Source organism: Lytechinus pictus, chromosome 6, assembly GCF_037042905.1.
Source record: "Lytechinus pictus isolate F3 Inbred chromosome 6, Lp3.0, whole genome shotgun sequence".
NCBI classification, from domain to species: Eukaryota; Metazoa; Echinodermata; class Echinoidea; order Temnopleuroida; family Toxopneustidae; genus Lytechinus; species Lytechinus pictus.
Genome location: NC_087250.1, coordinates 21961069 through 21986428, shown reverse-complemented (window position 1 = coordinate 21986428; position 25360 = coordinate 21961069). Strand labels below are relative to the sequence as shown.

Here is a 25360-nt window from a genome sequence, read left to right as displayed (position 1 = left end):
TAAGGGAGAAAAAATTGATGCCTCCCTTTTACGGGAATAGACGGATACACGGCCGATGACAACGCACAGAATTCAAAATCACACAACGATTCGAGAAAGAGGAAGCGTCCGCCCTTCTCATACGTGCTAAAAGGAACGCAGTTTCTACACTTTCTGCCGACGTGTCAAGATTTTGTCGTTACGTTTACCACAGGTATTTCATGAAATCCACTGAAATCGATCCTTTAGAGCCCATTCAATGGTTCCTTATTTGCTGTTATTCTCTGTTAGTAGACGGACAATTGTTTTAGTTTTTATTAAAAGTTACATCATGAAAGCACAGACCAAGAACATTACGTAACATTGGTGCAATTCGGCCTTTGCTGCATAGTCAGGCTACGGTTGAGACTGTTTGGTAGCATTGTAGCGGAGAACTCAATTCATTCTACCTATGGGACAACTAAACAGTATCAAGATGACAGAGGCATGACAGTTGCGTTTAGATGGCTTAATCGATATGTCCAAAGGCGGTTTCCCAAGAGGGATAGAAAAACACAGAAATGTCACGCTTCCTCCTCTCTACGATAGCATAATTTTTTTACCATATTCAATAGATTAGTTTGGCTTCGCTCCCTCGCTTTTGAGTTTCTTTTAAAAATGAACGCATCTCCCCCACACCCCTAAACAAATCTACATAGGGCCATGAACTTGCGAGCATTGGGAGTAGGAATATATTCTGCAAGGGATACCTAGGACACCTGGAGAGTTTGGTATGCCAGAAATATACCTGGTGCTTATCAGAAATGAGATGTGTGCATATATAATCACACAGCTGTATTACGGCAATTTTATTCCTATTCGATTATTGCTACCGGATAACTGTCTAAACAGACCCCATTCGGGTTTAGATAGCTGTCAAAGGCCGGATAAAGAAGGGAAGCTCGTTGGTTTGGAACCGGAAACTGGTCAAAGGATGCCTTTATATCCGAATCCAGGTTGTACCGGCTCCGTAGAATATGAGCCTTTCAATGGTGTCTAACGCGATTGCTTCCATTAAAATAAATGTAATATTATCAATATGGCGTTCAATGACGCCAATATGGAATAATTTGTAAAAAAAACATCCCCTATTTACAAATTTCCCTTCCATAAATGTTTTTTGATCAAGTACATACAGAAGCATGGCAAATGAGCCATTTAATATATCATTTGCTGATGTCGCTAATTTCATACACATTGCCTAAATTTATTGCTGTATTTTTTTATCTGTAGTTCATCCCATGCTGTCAGTCTATCTTGAAATAAAATACAGTTTTTTTTTAATCCAGTGTATTTTGGAACCAGAAATGAATAACATATGTTGCGTTTGGTGAGCTGAAAGGGGGCTATTATAGTATGTGTAGGATGCAGAATTGTGGCGCACATGGGGTGGGGGTGATGGTTTTGAACATGTCCAAATCCTTTATGCGTGGATATCTTATCAATCATAAAAGATGTCAATGGATACACAGGCTTTTTTGTTTTGTTTTGTGTTCAAATTGTGCTTATTTCATGGATTGTATTGTGGTTGATAATGGGCGTTTTTTTAGAGAGAGGTAGTGGTTTGAAGCTATGTTAGGACGCTGATGATAAGATCAGGTTTCACTGCCCATGTTAATCATTAATTAAAGAGCAGAGAACGTTTGGCTGAAAAAATGACAGTTGTTGATCAGAACATTTGGTGGTGAGAGGATGCATTGCCCATACAGGGAATACATCCACTCACCTTGTGTTTTTTTTATAGATTGGATGTGAATGTTGGGGTAGTTAGTGTACTCACTTTAGTTGGAGATGTTTATGTTAGGATGTGTCCGAAGTCCTACCCTGCCTGCTAAGTGCTAAGTTAGTGGTGGGCACATGGGCGAGGATCGGCCGAGTCAGGTGCGCGCGCCTGCCAAATCGCCTAGCCCTAGCTTAAACAAATTCCAATATTATCAACTAGAAACTTTCACTACAGGATAATTTTTACCGCTTTTTCTGGTAGTGATATAAGATTTTCACGATATTAAGTACTTTCTGAGATATGCGACCATCTTCGAAATATGGTAACGCGCGAAGTAAGGTCACACGACCATACTTTTCACTTACCCATCACCCTGAATAATACGGCGAACAATGTCAATGATGACCCACATATGCGATATGCAATGTGCACATATGTGATGCACTACATATAGCTGCGTTTTCTTTTCCGAATATTTCCGAATAAAAAGCGTGTACGATGATCAAAACGAACAAGATAATTCTCGAATCGGAAAGTAACCGAAAGCAACAAAACATCTGTACCCGGGGGACGTTGTTTACACTATGAGAAAACCTACTAAAAACAACAACGCCTGAGTATTAATTGAAAATAAAGAATAATAAATTAGTTGCTATTGATACCCATTCTTTTGTACGCACAGATATCGCCCGACGATAAAACTTAAACCGGCTTTACGAGTTTTCGTGGACAATCATGTTGTGCATTTTTGGAAGGAAGTGGCTCCCCCCGAACGTATTATGGTACAGGGGTAAAAAAAAACCGTCATCAATCACGTGACATATAATAAAAAAAGTATTTTCTTTATAATCAGTTTTAACTTTTTAAATTTCAATTCAGTGATATGTAAGTTAAACCATCAAGTGTTGTATCCATGTATTTCCCCCAAAAAATTAAAAATGCCAACATAAAAAACGAGCGTTATTTAGTGACGACAAAGATTCTGGTAACGAAAGTATATGAAATGTTCCGAAAAAGCTTAAGATGTGAAGAGCGCCGCACACGGCGTTCCAGGAACAGGGCGTCTAGAAGTCTAGGTGAATTTATGACCTTAATGATGATTCAATGGTGTAAAATAAAGCTTTCAGAGGAAAATAGACGTTACCGACACCCCCACCACACACACACTTCGGTCCCCTTCATCGTCTACAGTGGAGCGTTGTGGCCTGGTGATTCTGACTCTTGCCTTTGAAACACAGGGTCGTGGGTTCGATTCCAAGCGATGGTGTGAACATCCGTCAGCTTACATCGAATCCACAGTGTGCTGCAATCCCACAAACCCTGCAACATTCAATCTAATCCAGACACACCCACACGACGGAGAACATCGCACCAACACCACAACATACTCTGTACAACCCCACACACTTCATACATTCACCCCTAAAGCCAGCCTCACTCTATGCGATTCGTTGCGATCTGAAAAAAAATGTGATAACATTTCATATGGACATTCCAACTAATAGAATCTTACGGATCAGAGTTCAGAATAGTGGTAGGACTACTGAAATCGAAAATCGGTCCAGTTCAAGCCTCCCTGAATGAATAAAATAAAATTCAAATCCAAATCGTAATGACGTCAACGGTTGCGACTAGAAGCCGATTTGGACTTAACTCCGACCACGGGCTTGCCGCAAAGTAAAAGTATGATTTTAGTATTTCTTACATTATGCCAAACTTTTAATAAAATAAATTTACTTCTTTGAACTTTAATACTTAATGCAAACTGCGATTTCTTGAAAAATCGCGTCGCAACGAATCGCAGAGTGTTAGCTAGGCTTTACATGTTCAAGGGCAAATGTGAGAGGACACACTCACTCGACATTCAACGCGTTTATAATGAAAACACAATGCCACACTCAATCACATGGTCACGCCCACCCGACATTGAACGGCGCACCCTTAGGCTCAGCGGTCACACACACTCGCCATTCCCATCGCACTTACCTGCCAACAACACCACACACTCTGCACAATACCACATTCTTCGCTCGTTCACCCTTAATCGCACCATGGAACTATCGGGCACACCCACTCGGCCTCGCACATCACATCGACACACCCACTGTAAATTTAGGGTCCACGCGCACTCGATGTAAACCCTACCAACACACCTTGCACATTCCCACACACTTTGTACATGGATTCAACCTCAAAAGGGCACGCCCACTTGCCATTCAACCTCTCTCACACCACACCCTCATTCATGCACCCTCTCACATAGACGCTATTAACAGTCATGCTGATAAAAAACACGTAACACAACCCTTTTTTTTCAAATCTCCACCAGCTTATTCTTCATCCGGTATGCTTAAACGCCAAGTCTTTCCCATAGTCTAACTTAAAAAGTTACAGCCTCTTAATCTTTCTCCCAAAGTTACATTTTCAATAATATTCATTATTAGGTAAGACATTTAGACGAAATCTACATTTACATTAAAGTGATATATGGTTACATGAAGAAATAGAGAGGGCACTTTTAGGGGACTTATCAAGATACTATTTAGATAGATAAATAAAAACATCATGTCTCGCAGTACAAACTGAAATGAACATGAATAACAGATAAAAAGAATTTCAAGACAATAAACAATATACAGTATTAACATAGGAATTTAAATTAAAGGGTCACTCTCGCAGTGCACTTAATTTCAGTAAGGAGAAATACAAACAGAAAACTAGGTAATGTATCCAGGCACCCCAAAAGGGGTACCTGTAGAAAATCAACTTTGAATACAATCATCCAAAGTGCACCACGAAAATGACCCTGTAAATACTTAACAAGAAAAAAAAATAATACTAAGTTATTACTTGTAAATTAAACTATATATGATTTATAAATATTTCATGAGTAAAGTTAAAACTATCAAAATCGTACACACAGGAAACCATTAGGACTTTACTTTTACTATTAATAAAATACTTTACTATTAGGAAAAACAAGCATTTATATAAAACAGAATATCAAATTATATGGACCCTAATTGCCCTTAACATTCGTAAAACCAGTGAGTAGGCTTATTTATGTGAGATATCGCACAAAGAGAGAGAGAGAGAGAAGAAGTACATTTATATAAAGTCAACAAACGTTTGAAACATCTGATAGAATGAATTAGTTAAAGTTATATAAGATATAATTACAGTAATTAACACCAATATTTATTTATAAATGCATTGTAAAGGGTAATTTGTATTTTTTATTATTGTTTTAATTTACATTCCATAAACCCACTAGTTTCGCTTTTCATTTCATTGATTATATGGTAAATAAGTATGTATGTAACCTTTATGTGAGCAAATTGTGGTTTAGCAATTTTTAAAATAATGTAAATGTAAAAGTTAACTAGTTACGCCAGAGTTGATATTCCAATACATTTTGAGACCAGTAGGTGTGCAGGGTAAAACGAAACCCTGAGGTGACATCATTTTCATTAAAAAAGTGTCAAAAGCCAAAAAATTGTAAGTAAAAAAAACAATAAAAAATAATTAAAAAATCATAATACTATATATATATTTTTTTTACTTGCCCCAGTTTAATATACTTCACAAATTATCAATCTGTTCTCATTACACTTTAATGTGAAAATATTAAATAGATATAACGAAAAAGTTATTTATTCTCTTATGTAGTCTTTTATTATTGTTTTATATCGTTGAAATTTCAAAAGGATTGGTAGACAGAAATATATTTTATTCCGCTGAAAACACGTTTCTAGGTATCTTAACTTTCCCAACTGGCATTTATCAGTACTTTCATTAGATTAAAAAATATGACAACATTCGGATTCTTTCCCTAAAGTACCTAAATGATATTTTTTCATAATTGTAAAGAAATAAACATTTTCAGGATTTGTTTTCTTTTATTTCTGTTTGGAACGAATCGTGCGATTCACACCTGAGCCTATTATACATATTTCCTTTCATGCTTGCTTTTCAGTAATATTGTACAATTATAGTTTTTAGCTTAATCTTACTGTTTTTTAATAGAAATATCAGTGCAATAAGGATTAATACTCAATTTTGTACAAATAATACTACGTATTCGTTTAACTTTTTTTGAGCCACAACCTGGCTCTATCAGAACTCTCAGACATGAATGTTCAACATTAGTTGCATAGATATTCAACTTCTTGAAAGACCGAAAGCAGTGTGTTTAGTACAGATTACACTGTAAAAAATGAAGTGCTAATGTAGCACTTACAGTGCTTGTATAGTGAGTGCACTACGAGTACTGATTTTTTAGTTTAAATTTCAACTAGAAAATCAGCACTCGTAGTGCAGTCACTATGCAAGCACTGCAAATGCTAAACTAGCACTTCATTTTTTTTTACAGTGTAGTAGTCTCAGGGTTGAAGAACATACAAGCTGGTGCCCCGCAGGGAACTCGTTTAGGCCCGCTTATTTTCCTTTGCTTGGTCAATTGTGCATAACAGCAGAGTGCTAATCCTCATTGGAAATACGTAGATGATCTCTCAGTACTAGAAAGCAGGAAAACTAGCGACCCTGCCACCATCCAGAAGAGTGCGGATGAGTTTCAGCAGTGGTCTAAGGATTACAGCGTGAGACTTAGCACGAGTGAATGTGCTGTCATGCATATTAGCTTCATGAGAATAAGTCCACCAAATCCCACTGTTGAACTCGAAGGCCAGAAACTATCCGAAGTCCAGTTCATGAAACTACTTGGAGTTTGCGTTCAGAATGATTTGAAATCGACATGTCATGTCAATGTATTTTACCTTGAAAAGAATTTCGCAAGTTGTCTTAACACGAATGCAACGGGGTCCTGAAGGGCCTGAACTGAACTGAAGATCTGGCTCCCGTTTCATAAAGACATGTTATATAATAAAATGCCCAATTTCAATTACAAATTTACCATATTAGCCAATCAAATACAAAGATTTCGGTAGCTTTTAACTGCTTATCTGCTTTTAACCTCTGACAGTCTCATTGACTACTTTTGATTCCCAGTAGGGGAAAGGTAAGTTTTCATCCCGGGGGGGCCACTTCCATTCACGAGTGGATACCATGCGCGACCATGGGGTCTCGAAAAGCACCCTAAACACGTAATTTCCATATTCTGAAAATGCACCCCTTAACAAGTATTGGCGTGTGAAACCCTACCCTTAACAAGTATTGGAAACAAAACGATCCTCTTGGCAAATATTCCTTGAAATGAACCCCTAAACAAGTACAGGAATGTTTTATTGTTCCTTCGGGTTCCTTTGGGTCCTTCGGTCGTCGGCTTTACCTTATTTGGTTTAGTACGACCCCACCTTCTACACCTCGCGCAAATCGGACTCTATAAACACGAAGTGTTGGGGCAAAAAGGACATCCTTTATAAAACATTTTAATTTTGTTTTATCATACCCGCAAATTCGACCCTAAACACGTAATTTTCTTAGCGAAATAGATACCCTTTTTTCATTATTTTTGTGTTTTTGACACCCTTATCACGTTACGTACGTAACGTGCCCTATCGTGAAAAAGACATCCTTTTTACGTGTTTTTTTGGTCACGCATGGTATCCACTCGTCAATGTAAGTGGCCCCCCCGGGGTTTTCATACTCTCAGTAAGCACAGGAACGAACTCCTGAGGTAGGTAGTAGCTTGCAAGGTTGAACAGGTCCAGGAATATTCGATACTTGTCACTGAGGAGAGAAAAAAATGATAAATAATATTCTATTGTGAATCATTTGTTATGCTGTTTTATATATTGCACCAAGAAGGTACACGTACACTTCGCTTTTTCCATTGTCCATCCCGCAAGTTCACGGACTCATACAACTCAGTACTTTAGTTTGGGGATTACCTTTGGTGAATGGTTCTCGTCGACAAAAACAGTCGAAAATTTGAGAAAACAAACAAAATAAAAATTTTACAAGCTTTTGCTATGTCGAAGTCCCTGATACATAATGTGTTATCATTATGTCTTTCACTATAATGCCCCCACGGAGTGGAGAAAGTTAAGGCCTATTCAAAGTTTGCGGCCATGCCAAAATCTGAAATCCGGGGTAATAATATGCTAATACATTTGTTAAGCACTGAGAAACATCCTTTCAAGGTAATATGGATATGTAAAGGCGGTATTGATACATAATAGTGTACAATATTACTTTATATCCTACATAAATTATACTCAATCCTGTATGTTGATTGGTTTAAATAGCATCATGTGACCAATCATATTCTCACTATTTTGCGATAATGTTGAAAATGAAACGCCCACTAGAAGAAAATCTTCGATTCTATGACGTCAATGATGAACATATACGTATATATACATGTATATAAATTACCTGATAGTTGCCTTAAGATAGTGGTAACCGGACGATCCCCCAGCTCCTGGCTTGGCTCCAATCATACGATGTACCATGAGCAAATGATTGTCTGTCACAAAAAAAAGAAATAGATTATGTAATATAATATAATTCCCATTCACTAGCTTACTGGCGGTGCTGCTACCCCCGGGGAGGCCCCCCCCCCCTCGATCCAAAATCCGTCTGCATGCATGTACACGATTCGTAATTGAAAATGAAATGAAAATCCATATTTTATTGTTCGAAATAGACATGAAACTTCGGGAGCATGTATTCACAACAAAGTCGATCACTGGACATGCTGGACTAGGCTTTTAGCGCTACATATTTATCACAACAAAATATAGAGGTGGGGGATGTGATACATGGGGCAAGGGGCGGACCGCCCCTCTTAATGTTCAAGTCAAGGGTATAAGATGAGTAAAAATGAGGGAATAAGGGGAAGAAATAAGATTAGAGAAAATGGTGGAACAGGGTGTGTTCTCATCGTATACTTAATTAATTTGTGATTATATTGATCACACGCTCTAATTCAACAGTGTGAATATAACGTTTGCAATGTAGACGCATCGACGATGTATGTATGTTTGAGTTCAGAGTGTATTGACATAAATATGATACCGGACAAAAGTGAAAATGCACAACTGTGCCCCGTCTTACAAAGAGATACGATCGATCTAATCAACCACAACCATTGAATTCAGCAACGTCAACATCTGAAATACATGCTTGTTTAAAATATTATCTCGATATGAAGTATATTCATACATTCACTGTTTATTTGGCAATTCAGTATGCTTCTCTTCTGTGCACATTCCCTAAAGAACAAAATTATGACATTGGTGGATTTTAATATACTTGAGAGTAGATTGATCGGATCAATCGTAACTCTTTGCAAGACGGGGCCCCGAGGACACAATGCGAACATATTGACAGACTATGGAGCACTTGGTCATGTTAATTGAATTCCACGAAAAGAAAGAAAAACAAAAGTAAAATAAGAAAGTTCCCTGTTTGAAAGAACAAAGTGCCACAGGGGGCAATCACCGTGTGTTCACATAGTGAAACATATGAAAATATTATTTATACAGTTAAAAAGATTTATATTCAAGATAGCTTACATCGCCATTTGCTCATACAGGCGTCCACATCAATGAGTTTAGTCAGGAATTGGAATGATTGCTGCAGCCTCGTCTCACTCCGGTAGAAAGAGATCATTAGCGCCCCCTGTAGGGCTTTGTGTGAAAGTCTCACTTCCTCTGTATATTGAACAATTCGAAAAGAAAAAGTTCAAATGCCTTTTCGTCCCATCTCATCTCTCTCTCTTATTCTTTCTCTATCTATCTATCTATCTATCTATCTATCTATCTATCTATCTATCTATCTATCTATCTATCTATCTATCTATCTATCTATCTATCTATCTATCTATCTATTTATCTATATATCCATCCATCCATCCATTCATCTATTTATCTATCAATCAATCTATCTATCTATTATCCATGTATCTATCAATCTATCAATCAATCTATCAACCTATCTATCAACCTCTCTATCGGTCTGCCCCTCACGGACCCGCTCTCTCCTTACTTCCACATCCCCTCTCCGTCTTTAAAGTCTATTGTACCGTCATCGACCATCTGTAATAACTAGGGAAAATTGCGCTAAATTGCGGCTAACAAAGAAACCAACGATAACAACAAAACTTGCTCATTGATGATAACTTGCGATTCTTTTTAATGTTTACAGAAAATATCTCGTTAGATAATGAAATAATATTCTCGAAATAGATTGGTAATTAATAATAATAATGATAACAATAATAATAGTAATGATAAAAATAATGTTAATAATAACGAATGATAAAGGTAATAAATTAAAATATAATTAATGAAAAAAAAATAATATAATAATCATAATAAATAATGATGATACTTATACATAAGAATAATACATTATAAAAATAGTAAGAATAATAATGTTTTTACACATAACCACACACCCGCACACACTATCGCGCACACACACACCCTCACAAACACACACATACATATCATGCATATTATATACATTTATGTATTTGAGACATACTTCTTGCCAGCAGTTTCTTATATTCATCTTCGTTGAGAACTTTCTGAAAGATATCCTTGCATACATCGAGCTCCTTCTTTAATACAGGCTTTTGATCAGCATCGGCCACCTATCAAATATTTTATCAATAAAAAAAATCTAAATATATATTTATCGACACTACTCTCATCTGTTTTACTTTGTGTAGGATTGCGTCATGTTATTTTGTATTTTACTACCTCCATCCCTTAATTGTCAGCAGTTATCATCATTAACTTATTTTTGTCTATGTATCTAGCGCTTAGAAATAAAATGTATTAAGCGCTTTAGAAATATTGGTATTAACAATAGAGACCTTTCGTTTTCTGCGACGAGCCATGAGGACGTGCGAGATGAAGGAATTTTGGGAGCTCTACGCTCGCGCCTGGTACGGGTACGTCGACTGAAATCGAAACCGTTTTAATCATTGTAAGAACGTGATACTGAACGAGCGATGTCACCACTTCCGGTGAACTTGGACTACGTTGCAGTCGCAGAGAAACGAAAACTTGCTTATGATCATGTACTTGACCAACACGATAAATAAACAAAATCCACCAATTACAGTTGTATAATGATATTTTGGTCAGGTATTTCATTATCTCTTACTATATTGGTTTGGAATCATTCTAACCCTTGGCTAGCTACAAAGATTCTAATTATGATCTTCAACTTAAACACAAGACTTGATCAGACTAAGAAGGTGTTGCAAGAAAATATTTGCAATCAATTGCAAATATTCTGTCGCAATTTTACAACTGACAGATCAACGTTAGCTATAGCAAATCAGATTAAACATCTTGTTTCAAGGAGCTTATATTAGCCATCAATTACAAATTTGCAATTAACTATATTACATATGATTGATTTAGGGACCTAAAATAGACTTGCAATTGATCGCAAGTTTTTTGCAACACCCCATTAAGATCCTAGTCGGAGTAAATTTCTATTATGCATGCATTAAAATTCCAAATATATTTATCTTGATCGGAGTAGTGCCCGTCTAAACAGAGTTACTCGGACATTCCTGCGAAAATGATAGTACGGGTAACCAGATATAATATTACAACTATTATCATGAATGTGGAACCACTCACCTCTTCTCTAGCCTTGATATCACTGAGGCGTTCTTCTACCTTCTCTCCGAATCTCTTCCAAAAATTGAATCCATCTTCCTCCAATCCATGTGTCTGTTCCAGCCACCGCTAGGATTCATAATAATCAAGATATAGGGTTGGGAATAATTAATATGTATAAAGAAGAATAACTAATAACAGGGGCGGATCCAGCTTTTTATAAAGGGGGGGGGTTGGGGTGGTATGCGAGGGAGCGTAGCGACCGAGTCCAAGCGAGCAGAGCGAGCGAGGGGGGAGGGTGTGGGAGGGGGGTGTCCCCCCTCCCAGAGTAGGGAAAATTTTTGAAAATCATTCCCAAATATTTATTTTTCATCCCCAAAGACTTCAACAATTTTTTTTTTTAATGTGGGGATTTTGGGGATGAGAATCGGCAACGCTGGCCTAGCTTGTCACTTGGCCCGTGTCCTCAAAAAAGCTGATGGGGGGGGGGGGGGGTAAGGGACTCTGTGACATTTGTTCGCCCAACCCCCCCCCCCCCCCCTCCCCCAAAAAGAAATAATAATAATAATAATAATAATAAATGAAATAAATACATAGAAATAGAATAAAATAAAATTACAAGTTTAAAAAAAAAGATAAGATTTAAAAAAATGGTCCCCGGATTTTTTTTTTTTTTTTGGGGGGGGTTGCAACCCCCCCAACCCCCCTCTAGATCCGCTTCTGAATAACTGGGCATTGTTACGGGCGCTTAGGCCTGTCCGTAACCCAGATACATGCGAATGGTTTGTGCGAGCGAGTCATTTTATTCAAACACGGTAGATGCTGCATTACATGGCGTGCTCAATATTCCTATACTACTACTACTACTACTACTACTACTACTACTACTACTACTACTACTACTACTACTACTACTACTACTACTACTACTACTACTACTACTACTACTACTACTACTTCTTCTACTACTTCTACTACTACTTCTACTACCACTTCTACTACTACTACTACTACTACTACTACTACTACTTCTACTAATTCTACTACAACAACATCAACTACTACTACTACTATTTATACTACTACTATCACTACTACTACTACTACTACTACTTCTACTACCACCACTACTACTACTACTACTACTACTACTACTACTACTACTACTACTACTACTACTAGTTCTTCTAATTCTTCTACTACTTCTACTACTTCTACTACTACTACTACTTCTACTACCACTACTGCTACTACTACTACTTCTACTACCACTACTACTACTACTACTACTACTACTACTACTACTACTTCTACTACTACTACAACAACAACAACAACTATTACTACTACTACTACTTCTACTATTACTACTACTTCTACTACTACTACCTCTACTACCACTACTACTCTACTACTACTACTACTACTAATATTTCTCCTACTTCTTCTACTACTTCTACTACTACTACTTCTACTACCACTACTACTACTACTACTTCTACCACTAGTACAACAACAACTACTACTACTACTACTACTACTACTACTACTACTTCAACTACTACTACTGCTAGTACTACTACTACTACTACTACTTCAACTACTACTTCAACTACTACTACTACCACTACTACTACTACTACTACTACTACTACTACTACAACTACTACTACTACTACTACTATTACTAATGTAATAATAATAATAAAAAAATGACAAAAATAATAACAATATACAAACAAAGAAAAAGGAATCAGAAGAAACAAGAAAAGAAATGAAGGAGAATACACAATTTGTGACCTCTTTATAAACGAACGACTGTCCCATTATGAAATGCCTAAATTTCAATTTTAATGGTTCATGATGACTTATTTTTGTTTACTTTTTAGAAACGGGAGTGAAATTATGTTTCTATTGATATACTGAATTCAAAGTACTTTATAGCCATTTGCATTTTCTTTTAAAGAAAATGACATTTCATGGAGTTTTATCGTTACCATACGATATGTAGAAAAGCGGCTTGCATGTGACGTCACAGATCAAGTTACTAAAATCTTAACAACATCTTTATTTTTTGGTGGATTTTTCTCGAACGTTTGGCAATATATTTTAATATTTTGTTTGTTATTTTGACAATAAACGTTTTGTCAGGGTGATCTTCCCCTTTAACAGTTAAACTGCAATTTTACACCAGAGTTTACATTAAACCTGAGTTCAAGATACGGGCCCTGTGCCTTCTAATTTGTGAAAAAACCCATTTATGAACGATACTACACCAAGTAGAAAATCGTTAAATATATTGATTGCGAAAGTTAAAAATGAAACCTCTACAATCTGGAAGAGTGTATCCTCATCCAAGGCGTTGAGAATGTCTTGTTTTTTGTCAGGATTGCACTTCGTTAGGTATTCCTCCCTCATGTATGGGATACGGTCATCCTGGAAAGAAATAAACAAAGATGGAGAGAGATATAAATATAAAGAAAGAATCAAAGAAAGAAAAAGAAATAGAGAAAGAAAATAAAAAGTAAGAGAGAACCACGAGTCGCGTCTGCTTTCGCGATCAATAAAATATGCAATATAATCTTTTGATCCCTCGATGGTCTTTGACCTATCCATCCTCAAGAACACGCGAGTGGTATTACCAAAGATAATTTGTACCGACTAAAATACGATTTATGCAGATAAAAAGAAATGAGAGCAGGTTGAAGAAAAACTTGGAAAGGATGGACACACATGTGGTATTACCTAGTGATCATTTATACAAGTGATGCAGAATTGAAGAAATGAGAGCAGATTGAATAAAACTTGACCGTTTGACCCCTAGATGACCTTTGACCCCATCATCCTCATGAACACATAATGTGGTATTACCCAAGGATCATTTGTATCAAGTGTGACCATAACTGATGCAGAAATATAGAAATGATGCAGAGAAAGAAAATGAGAACAATTTGAACTAAACTTGTCCTTTTGACCCCTATATGACCTTTGACAGCATCATCCTCATTAACGCACTTGTGGTATTTCCCAAGGATCATGTGTACCACGAGTGAAAATGACTGATTGGAAAAAAGAGCAATTTGAACAAAAAACTTGACCTTTTGACCTCTAGATGACATTTGACCCCAAAATCCTCAACAACACACATGGGGCATTGCAAAAGAATTATTTTAATCAAGTGTGATAAAATCAAAGAAATGAAAGCAAGTTGAACAAAAACTGAACATGACCTCATATCATTTAACTTTTTGTCCCCTAGATGACCTTCCATCACTATCTTGGGGTCACAGCAATATATAAACCACAGCTAGTTCCCTTTGGACCTAAATAGCAACATTGTAAGTAGACGTTTGGTATTATCATTATGCAACTCGAATTGGATTTTCCGATTTTTATTTCCACTTCGTTCTCATAATTATAGACCTACCTAGAAATTGGTATTTTGAAATTATCGTTAGGACTTTAATAACAACATTTAAATACAAGTGGAATACATTCAGAATAATAAAACAACGAATTTGGTTTACCGGTTTGATTCCCACTTTGTTCTCGAATACCCGGAATTGGGCGCTTTGAAAACCGGAGGCGGGTGAGAGATAATCTCGGAAGTTGAAGTATGACACGGGATGCATCGTTTCCAGGATGCTAAGATGATCGAGAAGGAGCTATATGAAAGAAAAGAGAAAGTGCTTTTTTGTTTTAATAAACGGTCTCATCACGAGGCAAGCGGTCTAAATAAAAATGACTGTCTGCTTCCTTTTATTCTAGATTCCCATGTTGAACCATTGATACTGATAATTGTATATTTATCCAAACTTTGGTCATGTATTACCTTTTCTAGCATGTAAGAAAACTACTAAGTAAGATTGTTGGATATAATTGTACTCATGTGCAAAATGTCAGCATTAGCTTGCATTTAATTCGTTACCATTATTATCTCTCTTAACGATATGGAATTTATTTAATCCAATACTATTTTACCTTTAAGATTAGGATAATCCGATCCATCCTGTTGTTCACATACAGCATCTTGGTTTCATCAAATGGCCTTTCACGTAAGGTAGCTCGGATGGAATCGACTTCGAAAATCATTTGCCGGAACCAAAGTTCGTGAGCTATTGAAAGAAATATTAAAAGTAATCGGGGCAATGTGGTAAATTATACATAGTCAGTAGGGCCAGAGCAATATCTTATTATTGGGGCGTTCTTGCAACCACTAGGCAGACATTTTATTGAACGTAAATAATATATTGTCAAAAAACCCTTTATGACATGCAGCATTTGTCGAGAGTCGGCGAATCAAAACAGCGGTGTCATCCTGGACTCACGGCATGTTTTCATCTTTTTTTGTCAGCTACTAATCTTAGAACGATCTGTCACGGTTCACCGATTTTCGACAAAGACCTTTAAGCTGTTCCTTGTGATTTGACTAACATTATATATTTATTATGTTGTAGAATCCGTCACCCGTTGCGATTCCTAAAACCCAATGATTTCCTTGGTTCGGAGCATCAAAGATTGTCATTCAATGGCTAAAATTGGCAAAAGCTAATCATTATTATTACTGCATTGGTATTTTGTCGAAAACGCTGATTAGTAATGAATTGCAAATAATGATGGCCCTGGGGAGTGGGGGGTGTTCCACCCCCTTTTTCTTGGGGGGGGGGTGCTCACTGCGTGTATTATAAAAAAAAAAGAAATATTACCAAAATGGCCTTAATTTTTCTGGACCAAATTGATCTCCATTTTGAAGTGAAAACCCTTTTTTGCCTTTTTTTTTGTTTTCAAATTTCTCGGGACCCAGTTCATCTCCATTTTGTAGTGAAACATTTTCGTTTTGTGCGCTTCAAATTTGCATCAGCACACCCAAAGAAAAATGTCCCCAGAGCCTTGGGAATGCTTTCCGAATTTTAAAATTATTTTTGAAGATGACGTCACACGGGATGCAGAATGGCCGGTAAACTGAAGGGTTATTAACAAAATTTATTTTGACTTAATACTATATATGCAAACATTTGACAACAGGTCAAGACATGCGTTCACGTGACGTTCTTCTGACCATGCGCAAAATGGAACTAGGAACGACATGGCTTATTAGACGAATTGGATGAGGAAAAACGAACGCATGGTAATTGGTAAACGAAATGGGTTTAGACCATAATCATGAAGTTGGTGGAACTGAGGGTAATACCAAGTGGTAATATTTACCGTGGGCATCTTTCAAAGATGTCTTTGGTAACGTCATACAAGCACGATAACCTAGATGAAAACCTAAATTTGCTAGCTCTACGGCTATTCCAGTCATTTCTCAGAGTACAGAGCAATGTTTATACATAGCAATGTTTTCCCGGCTTTAAGCCAGGAGCATTTCGTGCATGTTTATTTTTCTTTTAATTTTAAGTATGGGTTGGGAATGAATGTAAATCTTTATAATTGCAACATCCAACATGACAAGTAACATTAAGATTTATGGCGCAACAAAAACCCAATTTCGCGAGTCTCGAGTGTGGCCCTCATTGTGTCTCTCAACGACATGAATGATTATGACGTCATCCTATGTGATCGGAGTTGAGGTGACATGCGTTTGTAAGTAGACAAGATTGGTCGTGCTATTGTTTCTAAATCTTACATTTGCAAGGCCAATAGGTACTGAAAGCTAACATTTCGAGTATTTCTTGCCTACATTGATAAACCCAAAGCTGTAGAACTTGAGGTTGGCGCAGTTTTATTTGCTGCTTATTCCACGTATTACCTGAATCTGCATTTAGTAACGCGTTTGCCTGACATAGCACCTATGGCCAAATAGGAGGCAAAGCCAAAGAAGTAAATAAAAAGAATGGTGTAAAAGTATGGGTTAACCCTGATTTAAACACTTAGTAAGTCCAAAGACATTTCCTTTGCATAATGTCTGTATATGTAATGGGATAAAGGAAAATGATGTGACTTTTCTACGTGCAAACGTATCCAACTACAGCTTCATCCACATAAGATGACGTCAGAGAATCCTCACCTATGGATGACACCCATTTGTTATGTTTACATTAGGAACGTTTCTTCGTAATATAATGTGCCATGGAATATGATATTATAGATAATTGGCGCCTGATAAATACTATGTACTATTATTTAACCAGTTCACATCTAGAACAGGGTAATCCCTGTACAAAACCTATACAAATTGCATAATTCAGCATTCAACCGGTTAACAAATACTAAGCTGGTAAGTTGTAAAATTGCATTAAACCGTCCACGTTGTATTTTGGTGTATAACTGGTGAGTTTAATTTTTTTTCAATTCCAATAAGGTCCTTAAGTTTCGAGTTAATTATCAAAATACATAGATAGGAAATCTCTCTTGAAGAAAGTTTTTTATTGATTCGATCTGTCTACTGGCAGTTTGCTTGTCGGGGGTATACAATAAAAATATACATAATATAGCGTATTTGTGATTTATTGACTATGGGAAAAACACTTTTATTGTGAATAGTGCCAGGATAGATAATTTCATATTTCTAAAGTTCAACCGAAAAGTACACTGACACCTTTCCATTCCTGCATTCATTTTCTCAAAGTAAACCAAAGTGGTGCATAAAGTAGAGTTTTAATCCCCTCCCCATGAAAAACCCTACTTTAACATCCAGACCAATACAAATAACAATTAAATAATAATAATAATAATGATGATGATAACAATAATAATGATAGCAGAAACAATAATAATAGTAATTATAATTATAATAACAATAGTAATAATAATAAAAATAATAATGATGAAAATAAAAATGATGATAATGATGATGATAACAATTATGATAATAGCAGCAACAATAATAATAGTGATTATTATAATGATATTAATAATAGTAATAATAATAATAATGATAATAATAATACAAATAATAATAACAATGCAAATAATAATATTGATACAAATTCTAATAGAAAAATAACAATGATGATCATGGTAATAAGTATAATAATAATACCGACAATAAAACTTTGCCAAGATCTCGACGTATATAGGCCCTACTATGATCATGATGAGTGTGACAATATTGATAATGACAACGATGATGGTGATAATACAAAATTAAATCAAACCTAAAACTCAAAGATTTGCAACGCTAGTCGCCTAACATTAATCATAACAAGAATATCGTAAGTCATGGAAACAGTATCGATGTCCACCATAGAGAATATTTTAAACATGATAATGATTACGATGAAAATAGAGTTCAACACAGTAAAACCACTGTTTAAGATTTAATACAACGCTGTTTACTATATGAACCTTACAGTATTTGTTTAACCGTTTAAACAATTTTGTTTAATTTATTGAAAATTAGATATTGAAAATTAAACTTTGTTGCTTAAGACTTAAACAGTTGTTTAAAATTTTTAAACAATTGCTGTAAGGTTCGTATAGTAAACAGCGTTGTATAATTTTTTTTTACTGTGAATGATATTAATCATTGACGCGCATATCAAAGTTAAGTAATGAAGTATTCGATAAATCCAGCATCAACGAACGAGAGGGCGGCAGCACTTTGCCGGTGCTGGCTGCCCTCTACGTTCGTTGTCTTGTACCTTGGTGCACTGTAATAAAAAGGTGTTCGTCGTGCTCAGATTTGCCGAATTTCGGGGATCGAAGTTGTAAGCAAGACAGGAGCTTCTCGATGTTTAGGTAGTTTTCATAGGTCAGCGTAGGCTCCTTAGCTGCGTCCTCTAGTACTCTGTCAATGAATAAGTAAATTAAGAAATGAATAAATAAAATGATAAAATATTACTTGATGATCCCGAAAAGTAGCAATAAACACTGATATTATGACTAAAGCTTTTCGACATTTATTCACCATAATTATTTGAACTTCCCCTGCTAGAAACAACAGTGTCACACTGTATGATCGCAGTGTGTTCACATAGAGGATCATGTAAAGAAGTATTATTCACACTTTTAAAATGCTCAAATTCAACAGTGTGAAAGAAATTTTCACACCTTGGACACCTCGACAATGTGACTGTTTACAGCGCGTTCACATGGCCAACTATGTGATTATGTGATTTACACGTCTACTGAAAAGCTCAAATTCAACAGTGTGAATATATTTTCACACTGTGGTCACTTTTGGTCAAAAATTTGCCAAAATGGCTTGAGTACGATCAATCAGAGTGGCATTTTCGGAATCAGCACCCAATTTTACCCCGGATAAGCCTGTCAAACCTTCCCCACCAACAATTCTGAATAAAGCCCCCATATCTCCTAGACTAACATGGTTAAAGTTCATTGACCCAACATGACATTTTACTTTGATCATGTGACCTGAATATCCAGCAAGATTATTAGTAATACCTGAATATCCTTATGTCCAAGTCTCATGACATTGTTCTTTATACTTTCAAAGTTATGACATGTCAAAAAAATTATGATTTTATTTAAATTTACCAGTTTACTAGATTATGAGGTCTTAGTGCACTGAATAAAGGGAAGGAATATGGAAAGACGAGCAATCATGTAAAATTTGATTTGGCATCCGTGTATAACAATTTGTTGTATTGTCGATTCAATAATTTCCTTGTTAAATTGTAAACTTCTGAATTTTTAGATGCAAATTTGGTTCAGTTGGTTTATTAAGAAAAATATTGTCCTTTGTGGATATTTTGGGGAAAGGGTATTGTTATCATCTCCTATCTCAGCTGATCATTATATTAAAAAAGATTAGATCTTCAGTCATCCGTTTCTGCGTTTTACAATAACTTAATCGTTTATTCTAAAAGATTAAGTACCCGTTGTATGATGGTATTGAAAGAGTCCTAATAATGACTCTGTGACTAAGAAAATGTTTTTGTTTTGTGCTAACCTTGATATTTATGTATCATCTTATCTCATTTCTTAATTGGAATTTTTTTATTGTTCATTGAAGAGATAAAGGTTAATTGTTCAAATACTGTTTTGGTGACCTTGATAAGTGCAATCACAAGAGCCTTCTGAAATCGGTGACAAGATCAAAACAATTAATTAAGTTCATTCCGTATAGCGATTGTGTAAAGAGAATAGGGGCGGGCGACTTATTACATTGTTGTATTACGCAAACAAGACAACGAGTTTTCTTATTCATGTCCAAACTAGTTCGATAATGACGTGTGTACACATTTTACATATTGGGCAACATACTCTCCACCCGTGTTGGGTAATGTACGTTGGTAATATATTTATATATGCATGTATGTATGTATATGTATGTATATATATATATATATATATATATATATGTATATATAGTATATATGTGTGTGTAAAGTTACACATGTACAACAGCTTTTGGCAACTCTTTTTTATTTAAATATTGTAAAGAAATGGATGAAGAGAACAAAGGTAGCCGTAGCTTAAATCAAGGTTCCCCAGAGCTATCTACCCTTTGGAAAAATTGGTGATGCCGAAAAAATGCCTCTGCCGGGAATCGAATTTTTCAAATTTTTCCAAAGGGTAGATAGCTCTGGGGAACCTTGATTTAAGCTACGCCTACCTTTGTTCTCTTCATCCATTTCTTTACAATATTCAAATAAAAAAGAGTTGCCAAAAGCTGTTGTACATGTGTAACTTTACACATTTGTATTTCTTCTCCCATACGTGTACTGTATCGAAGCAATAGCTTTGATCCAGCTGAGGCATGGCGGCTTGTCATTGTTCAAAACCCACCTTCACCCGACAATGGAAATTATAATTGGCATGGTGTCGAAAATCTGTCTATCTGACGGTCAATCGGATCTTGGTCGCCCTAGCCACTAACCCGTCTCTGTGGTCTAGTGGTTAAGGCACCGTCGTTCAAAGCTGGGGGCCCGGGTTCGATTCCCGGCAGAGGCATTTTTTCGGCATCACCAATTTTTCCAAAGGGTAGATAGCACTGGGGAACCTTGATTTAAGCTACGCCTACCATTGTTTTCTTCATCCATTTCTTTACAATATATATATATATATATATATATATATATATATATGAAGAGTTTTGTTCCAAAAGGAGCTAAATCCACTTTTGGTATTTTTCTGTAAATCAATGATATTTAATTCACCACTTTCCCTTAGCCACTGCTGTTATATATTGATATAGACGATAGTACTACCATCTTAGATTAATTAAATCATGATTGCAAAATCTAGCATTCATTATCAATTATAAAAAAAATGGATTTCATGGATTTAGCTCCTTTTGGAACAAACCCTAGTAAAATGTAAATTTCTGCCTATTTAAACATGTTTTATATTGGAAATTGAACACGTAACACATAAATATGGCTTGTAGAATACATTTTACATCTTTTCTGATGTTTATCCATTGAAAATTACAACAACAAAAAAATATATTTTGTCATTTATTTAAAGGACGGTGACTTTGCGATATCTAATTCCAAAAGGAGCTAAAACCAAATATATTCATAAAAATGTAAAATACTTTTATTTTCAACAAAAATTTGCACAGATGGTGTGAGCTTGAATCCACATGTACCTAAAAAATTGATTGCATAACTTTATTAAAAATAGGAAAAATGACTAATTTTAAATAACCGCATAGTGGATTTAGCTCCTTTTGGAACAAAACTGAAATTTGCAATCAATTTTTCCAAAAAAAAATTTCAAATGCGATATTTTGCATTTGATTCCTACGTCTACGATACATATATTTGTATCAAAAAATCAATTTTGGTCAAAAGTGGATTCAGCTCCTTTTGGAATCAAGCTCTTCATATATATACATATATATATATGACGATATTACTATTATTATGATGGTGATGCTGGTGATATTATTATTATGATGGTGATGCTGTTTTGTGCGCGGTTCCATGACTACCACAATCATGAATGTTATTATTTCAGTTCTTGTCTCTGTGAGCTTTATTGTATCCCTGAGGAAGACGTATGTTTAACGTCGAAAATTTGGAATTCAAGATAAACTGTTGGAACTAAGTACAATGCATTACCACTTTGCCTCATTAATACATATATATATATATATATATATATAATATATATGTGACATCCAGATAGATCCTTGTGATTTGATTGGTTGTTTCGTATCGTTCATTCAGCCCATTTTGCATTGACGTCATCAACCGTGCAATTTGGATCCATTCATCGTGCAATTTTGGATCCATACAATTTTGTCCATTGCACGCGCGCACCGAGACTGCAGCTCATGCAGGCCCGGAAGTGCGCATGCATGTTGTAATGACGTAACAATCAACTGACCGATCTCGCACTGCACAAGCATTTTTTGCTTCGAAATTCATAAATTTCATGTGAAAAAGAAAACAATTTTTAGGTGTCATATAAACAATGGCAATAAGTATGATAATAATAATACCGACAATAAAACTTTGCCAATATCTCGACGTAAAGGCCCTACTATGATCGGTGAAAGATGAAATAAATATCCATTCAACTTGGCTACGCCTCGTTGAATGGATCATTTCATCTTTCACCTCATGAACTATTCTGTCCATTGCACTCTTAAACATTCATTATTTGTATAATATATTCTGGGCAATTATCCAATTGAGCAAATTTATTACCAAATTGTTATGGTTGATTAAAAGTTGGACATGTTTTGCCCAACTGTTTTTTAGAGTATACACACGCTTCGTTTTACTTCTCAACAAATATCATTCTCGGAAAATCATAATCTAGAAATTTGATAGCCGAAACTCAGACCCAAAATATTGATAGTATCAGTAGCGTAAAGAGTAAATATATTTTGAGGGAGACGTACATACCATGTGAGGCAAATCAATAAAAGCAGTGACAGATCAAAGCGAACGAGCAAAATTTAATCTCAATTGACGGTTGTTCCAAACATTATATCGAGTAGTGTTTCTCTTCTTATCTATATTAATGGAGGTGGATTTAATTTCGAGATAATGTGGCATGTAACTATCATTCACGCTAAAATAAGGGGGCATAAAACGCAATGACAAATATATATATATATATATATATATATATGAAGAGCTCACTTGCAAAAGGGGTAAGGTCCATTTTTCATCAAATTTGATTTTTATGTCTTAATGTATAGATTTTTAGTAGCTCTATAAGATAATACCAAAGAAAAGTTGAAATTCCTATTAAAAAGTGAACTAAAATGACATTTTTTGTTTCAAAAGGGGTTAGGTCCATTTCAGTTTAGTTGCAAAAGGGGTTAGGTCCACATAGAATTTTTTTGGAAAAGAATATCTTTAAAAATATGAAGACAGGTAGATTTCTCTAATACCCAATTTTATGTTCTCATGGTAGGGTATCATTAAAATTCAGTTTCGCAAAAGAATATTGCAATATGGGAGAATTAAAAAAAATGATTTTCTTGGAGTGGACCAAACCCTTTTTGCAACTAAACTCTTCTGAAGAACTCATTTGCCAAGAAGGATAAGGTCAATTTTTCATAAATTTTATTGTTTTCTGTCTCTAAACCTCTTAATATTTAGTCACTTTGATGATACTAAAGACAATTTGAAATCCAAATGAAAACGCGAATGAAAGTGGCAAAGAAAAATCACTTTTTTAATCAAGACAGATTGGATTCATTTAAGTTTACTTGCAAAAGGGGTTACATGTGTAGGTCCACAATGATAATTTTTTTTAAATATATATACAAAAAATTGAAGACAGGTGAGTTTCTTTTATACCCAATTTTATGTTCACATGATAGGGTATTACATCATGACAATTTAGTTTCTCATTAGAATATTGCAATAAGTGAGAATAAAAATCATGGTTTTCCTCGGATTGGTCCAAGGTGGACCTAACCCATTTTGCAACTAAACTCTTCATATATATATATATATATATATATATATATATATATATATATATACTTGTAAATAATTCAACATCAACGCAAGACGTAGCTTCCATGTATCTCTTTATTACAAGCTTTCGGCCAATGGGGCCTTCATCAGGCCGGCATTGAAATTAACTTGGGATTCTGTTCATCAGGAGGAGTAGTGAGTCTTGTGTAGGTAATACTATAATTCCAGTGTCAGTGAGAGTGTGTCGACTGGGTGTGCAGGTATGAGGTAAAGTCTTTACCTCATACCTGCACACCCAGTCGACACACTCTCACTGACACTGGAATTATAGTATTACCTACACTCTTAAAAATGTTGGGCAACATACGGTCCACACAACAATTGGTTAAAACTTTATCCAATTCTGGGTAGTTTTACACCAATACTGTGTAGTTTTCACCCAAAGCACACATTATTGGTGTAAAACTACCCAGAATTGGATAAAGTTTTAACCAATTGTTGTGTGGACCGTATGTTGCCCAACATTTTTAAGAGTGTACACAAGACTCACTACTCCTCCTGATGAACAGAATCCCAAGTTAATTTCAATGCCGGCCTGATGAAGGCCCCATTGGCCGAAAGCTTGTAATAAAGAGATACATGGAAGCTACGTCTTGCGTTGATGCTGAATTATTTACAAGTGTACATAGAACATGACGCGCTGTAATACACGTTATGCAAAGGGCCCTCTTCTTTTATATATATATATATATACAGTGCGTTCCACAAAAAACGAAACCGAGGTTCAGCGATGATAGACAAATAGACAAATAGACAAATGACCTACTATTGTAAAGCTTAGAATCGCTTCTTTCAGATGGTATAACATATGAGATTTCTCATCCACGCATGAGTGAGTGAAAACTAATTTGAAGAAAGGATAGCAGAAAGTCATTTGGCGGGGGGTATCAAAATTTCAAAAAGAAAATCGCATGCCAAAAAAGGTGAATATCTGCTTTTTAATTTGATAGCTAAATCGCAGAAATTGTCAAGAAATAACAGAACTATGTTTCTTCAAAATAATGTTCGAATTTCCATAATTTCATGAAACACCTAAGCTAACAAAAGACTAAGACTTTATGCATGGCTGATTGTCAACAAAACGGAATGTCGAGTATTAGTCTGAAAGCTATCCAGTAAAACCATTCCTTTTATGAAATTATTGGAATGCAAGCCTTATTCATTTGATGTATCTGTTGTGCAATATTACCTAACTAGATTTGATCTATTTTTTCTTT

At 35.6% G+C, this 25360-nt stretch overlaps 1 protein-coding gene across 2 annotated transcripts; it reads right to left on the bottom strand.

Annotated features, from left to right (window-relative positions):
• Window positions 1-4054: 4054 nt before the first annotated feature.
• On the bottom strand, window positions 4055-19021 carry LOC129263136 (tryptophan 2,3-dioxygenase A-like). 2 transcript variants are annotated; one of them, XM_064101190.1, is made up of 10 exons: window positions 18873-19021; window positions 15268-15401; window positions 14814-14951; window positions 13612-13722; window positions 11308-11415; window positions 10193-10301; window positions 9220-9357; window positions 8078-8168; window positions 7345-7429; window positions 4055-6770 (listed from the first exon to the last, which is right to left on the bottom strand). In XM_064101190.1, exons 2-10 carry the CDS (start codon window positions 15376-15378, stop codon window positions 6732-6734), a joined length of 930 nt encoding a protein of 309 aa, XP_063957260.1. In that variant the 5' UTR covers window positions 15379-15401; window positions 18873-19021; the 3' UTR covers window positions 4055-6731. The 2 variants fall into 2 exon arrangements, with proteins under 2 accessions (XP_063957260.1, XP_063957259.1); XM_064101189.1 differs by having other exon boundaries at window positions 4055-7429.
• Between the last annotated feature and the right edge of the window lie 6339 nt (window positions 19022-25360).

What these genes read in the sequence shown, in the direction of transcription:
- LOC129263136 (XM_064101189.1), bottom strand. Translation starts at nt 15,378, where the DNA reads ATGATTTTCGAAGTCGATTCCATCCGAGCTACCTTACGTGAAAGGCCA. An exon ending in GGATTATCCTAATCTTAAAG is followed by an intron (nt 14,952 to 15,267) that starts GTAAAATAGTAT and finishes TCTTTCATATAG; the next exon opens with CTCCTTCTCGATCATCTTAG. An exon ending in ATATCAAGGCTAGAGAAGAG is followed by an intron (nt 10,302 to 11,307) that starts GTGAGTGGTTCC and finishes AATATTTGATAG; the next exon opens with GTGGCCGATGCTGATCAAAA.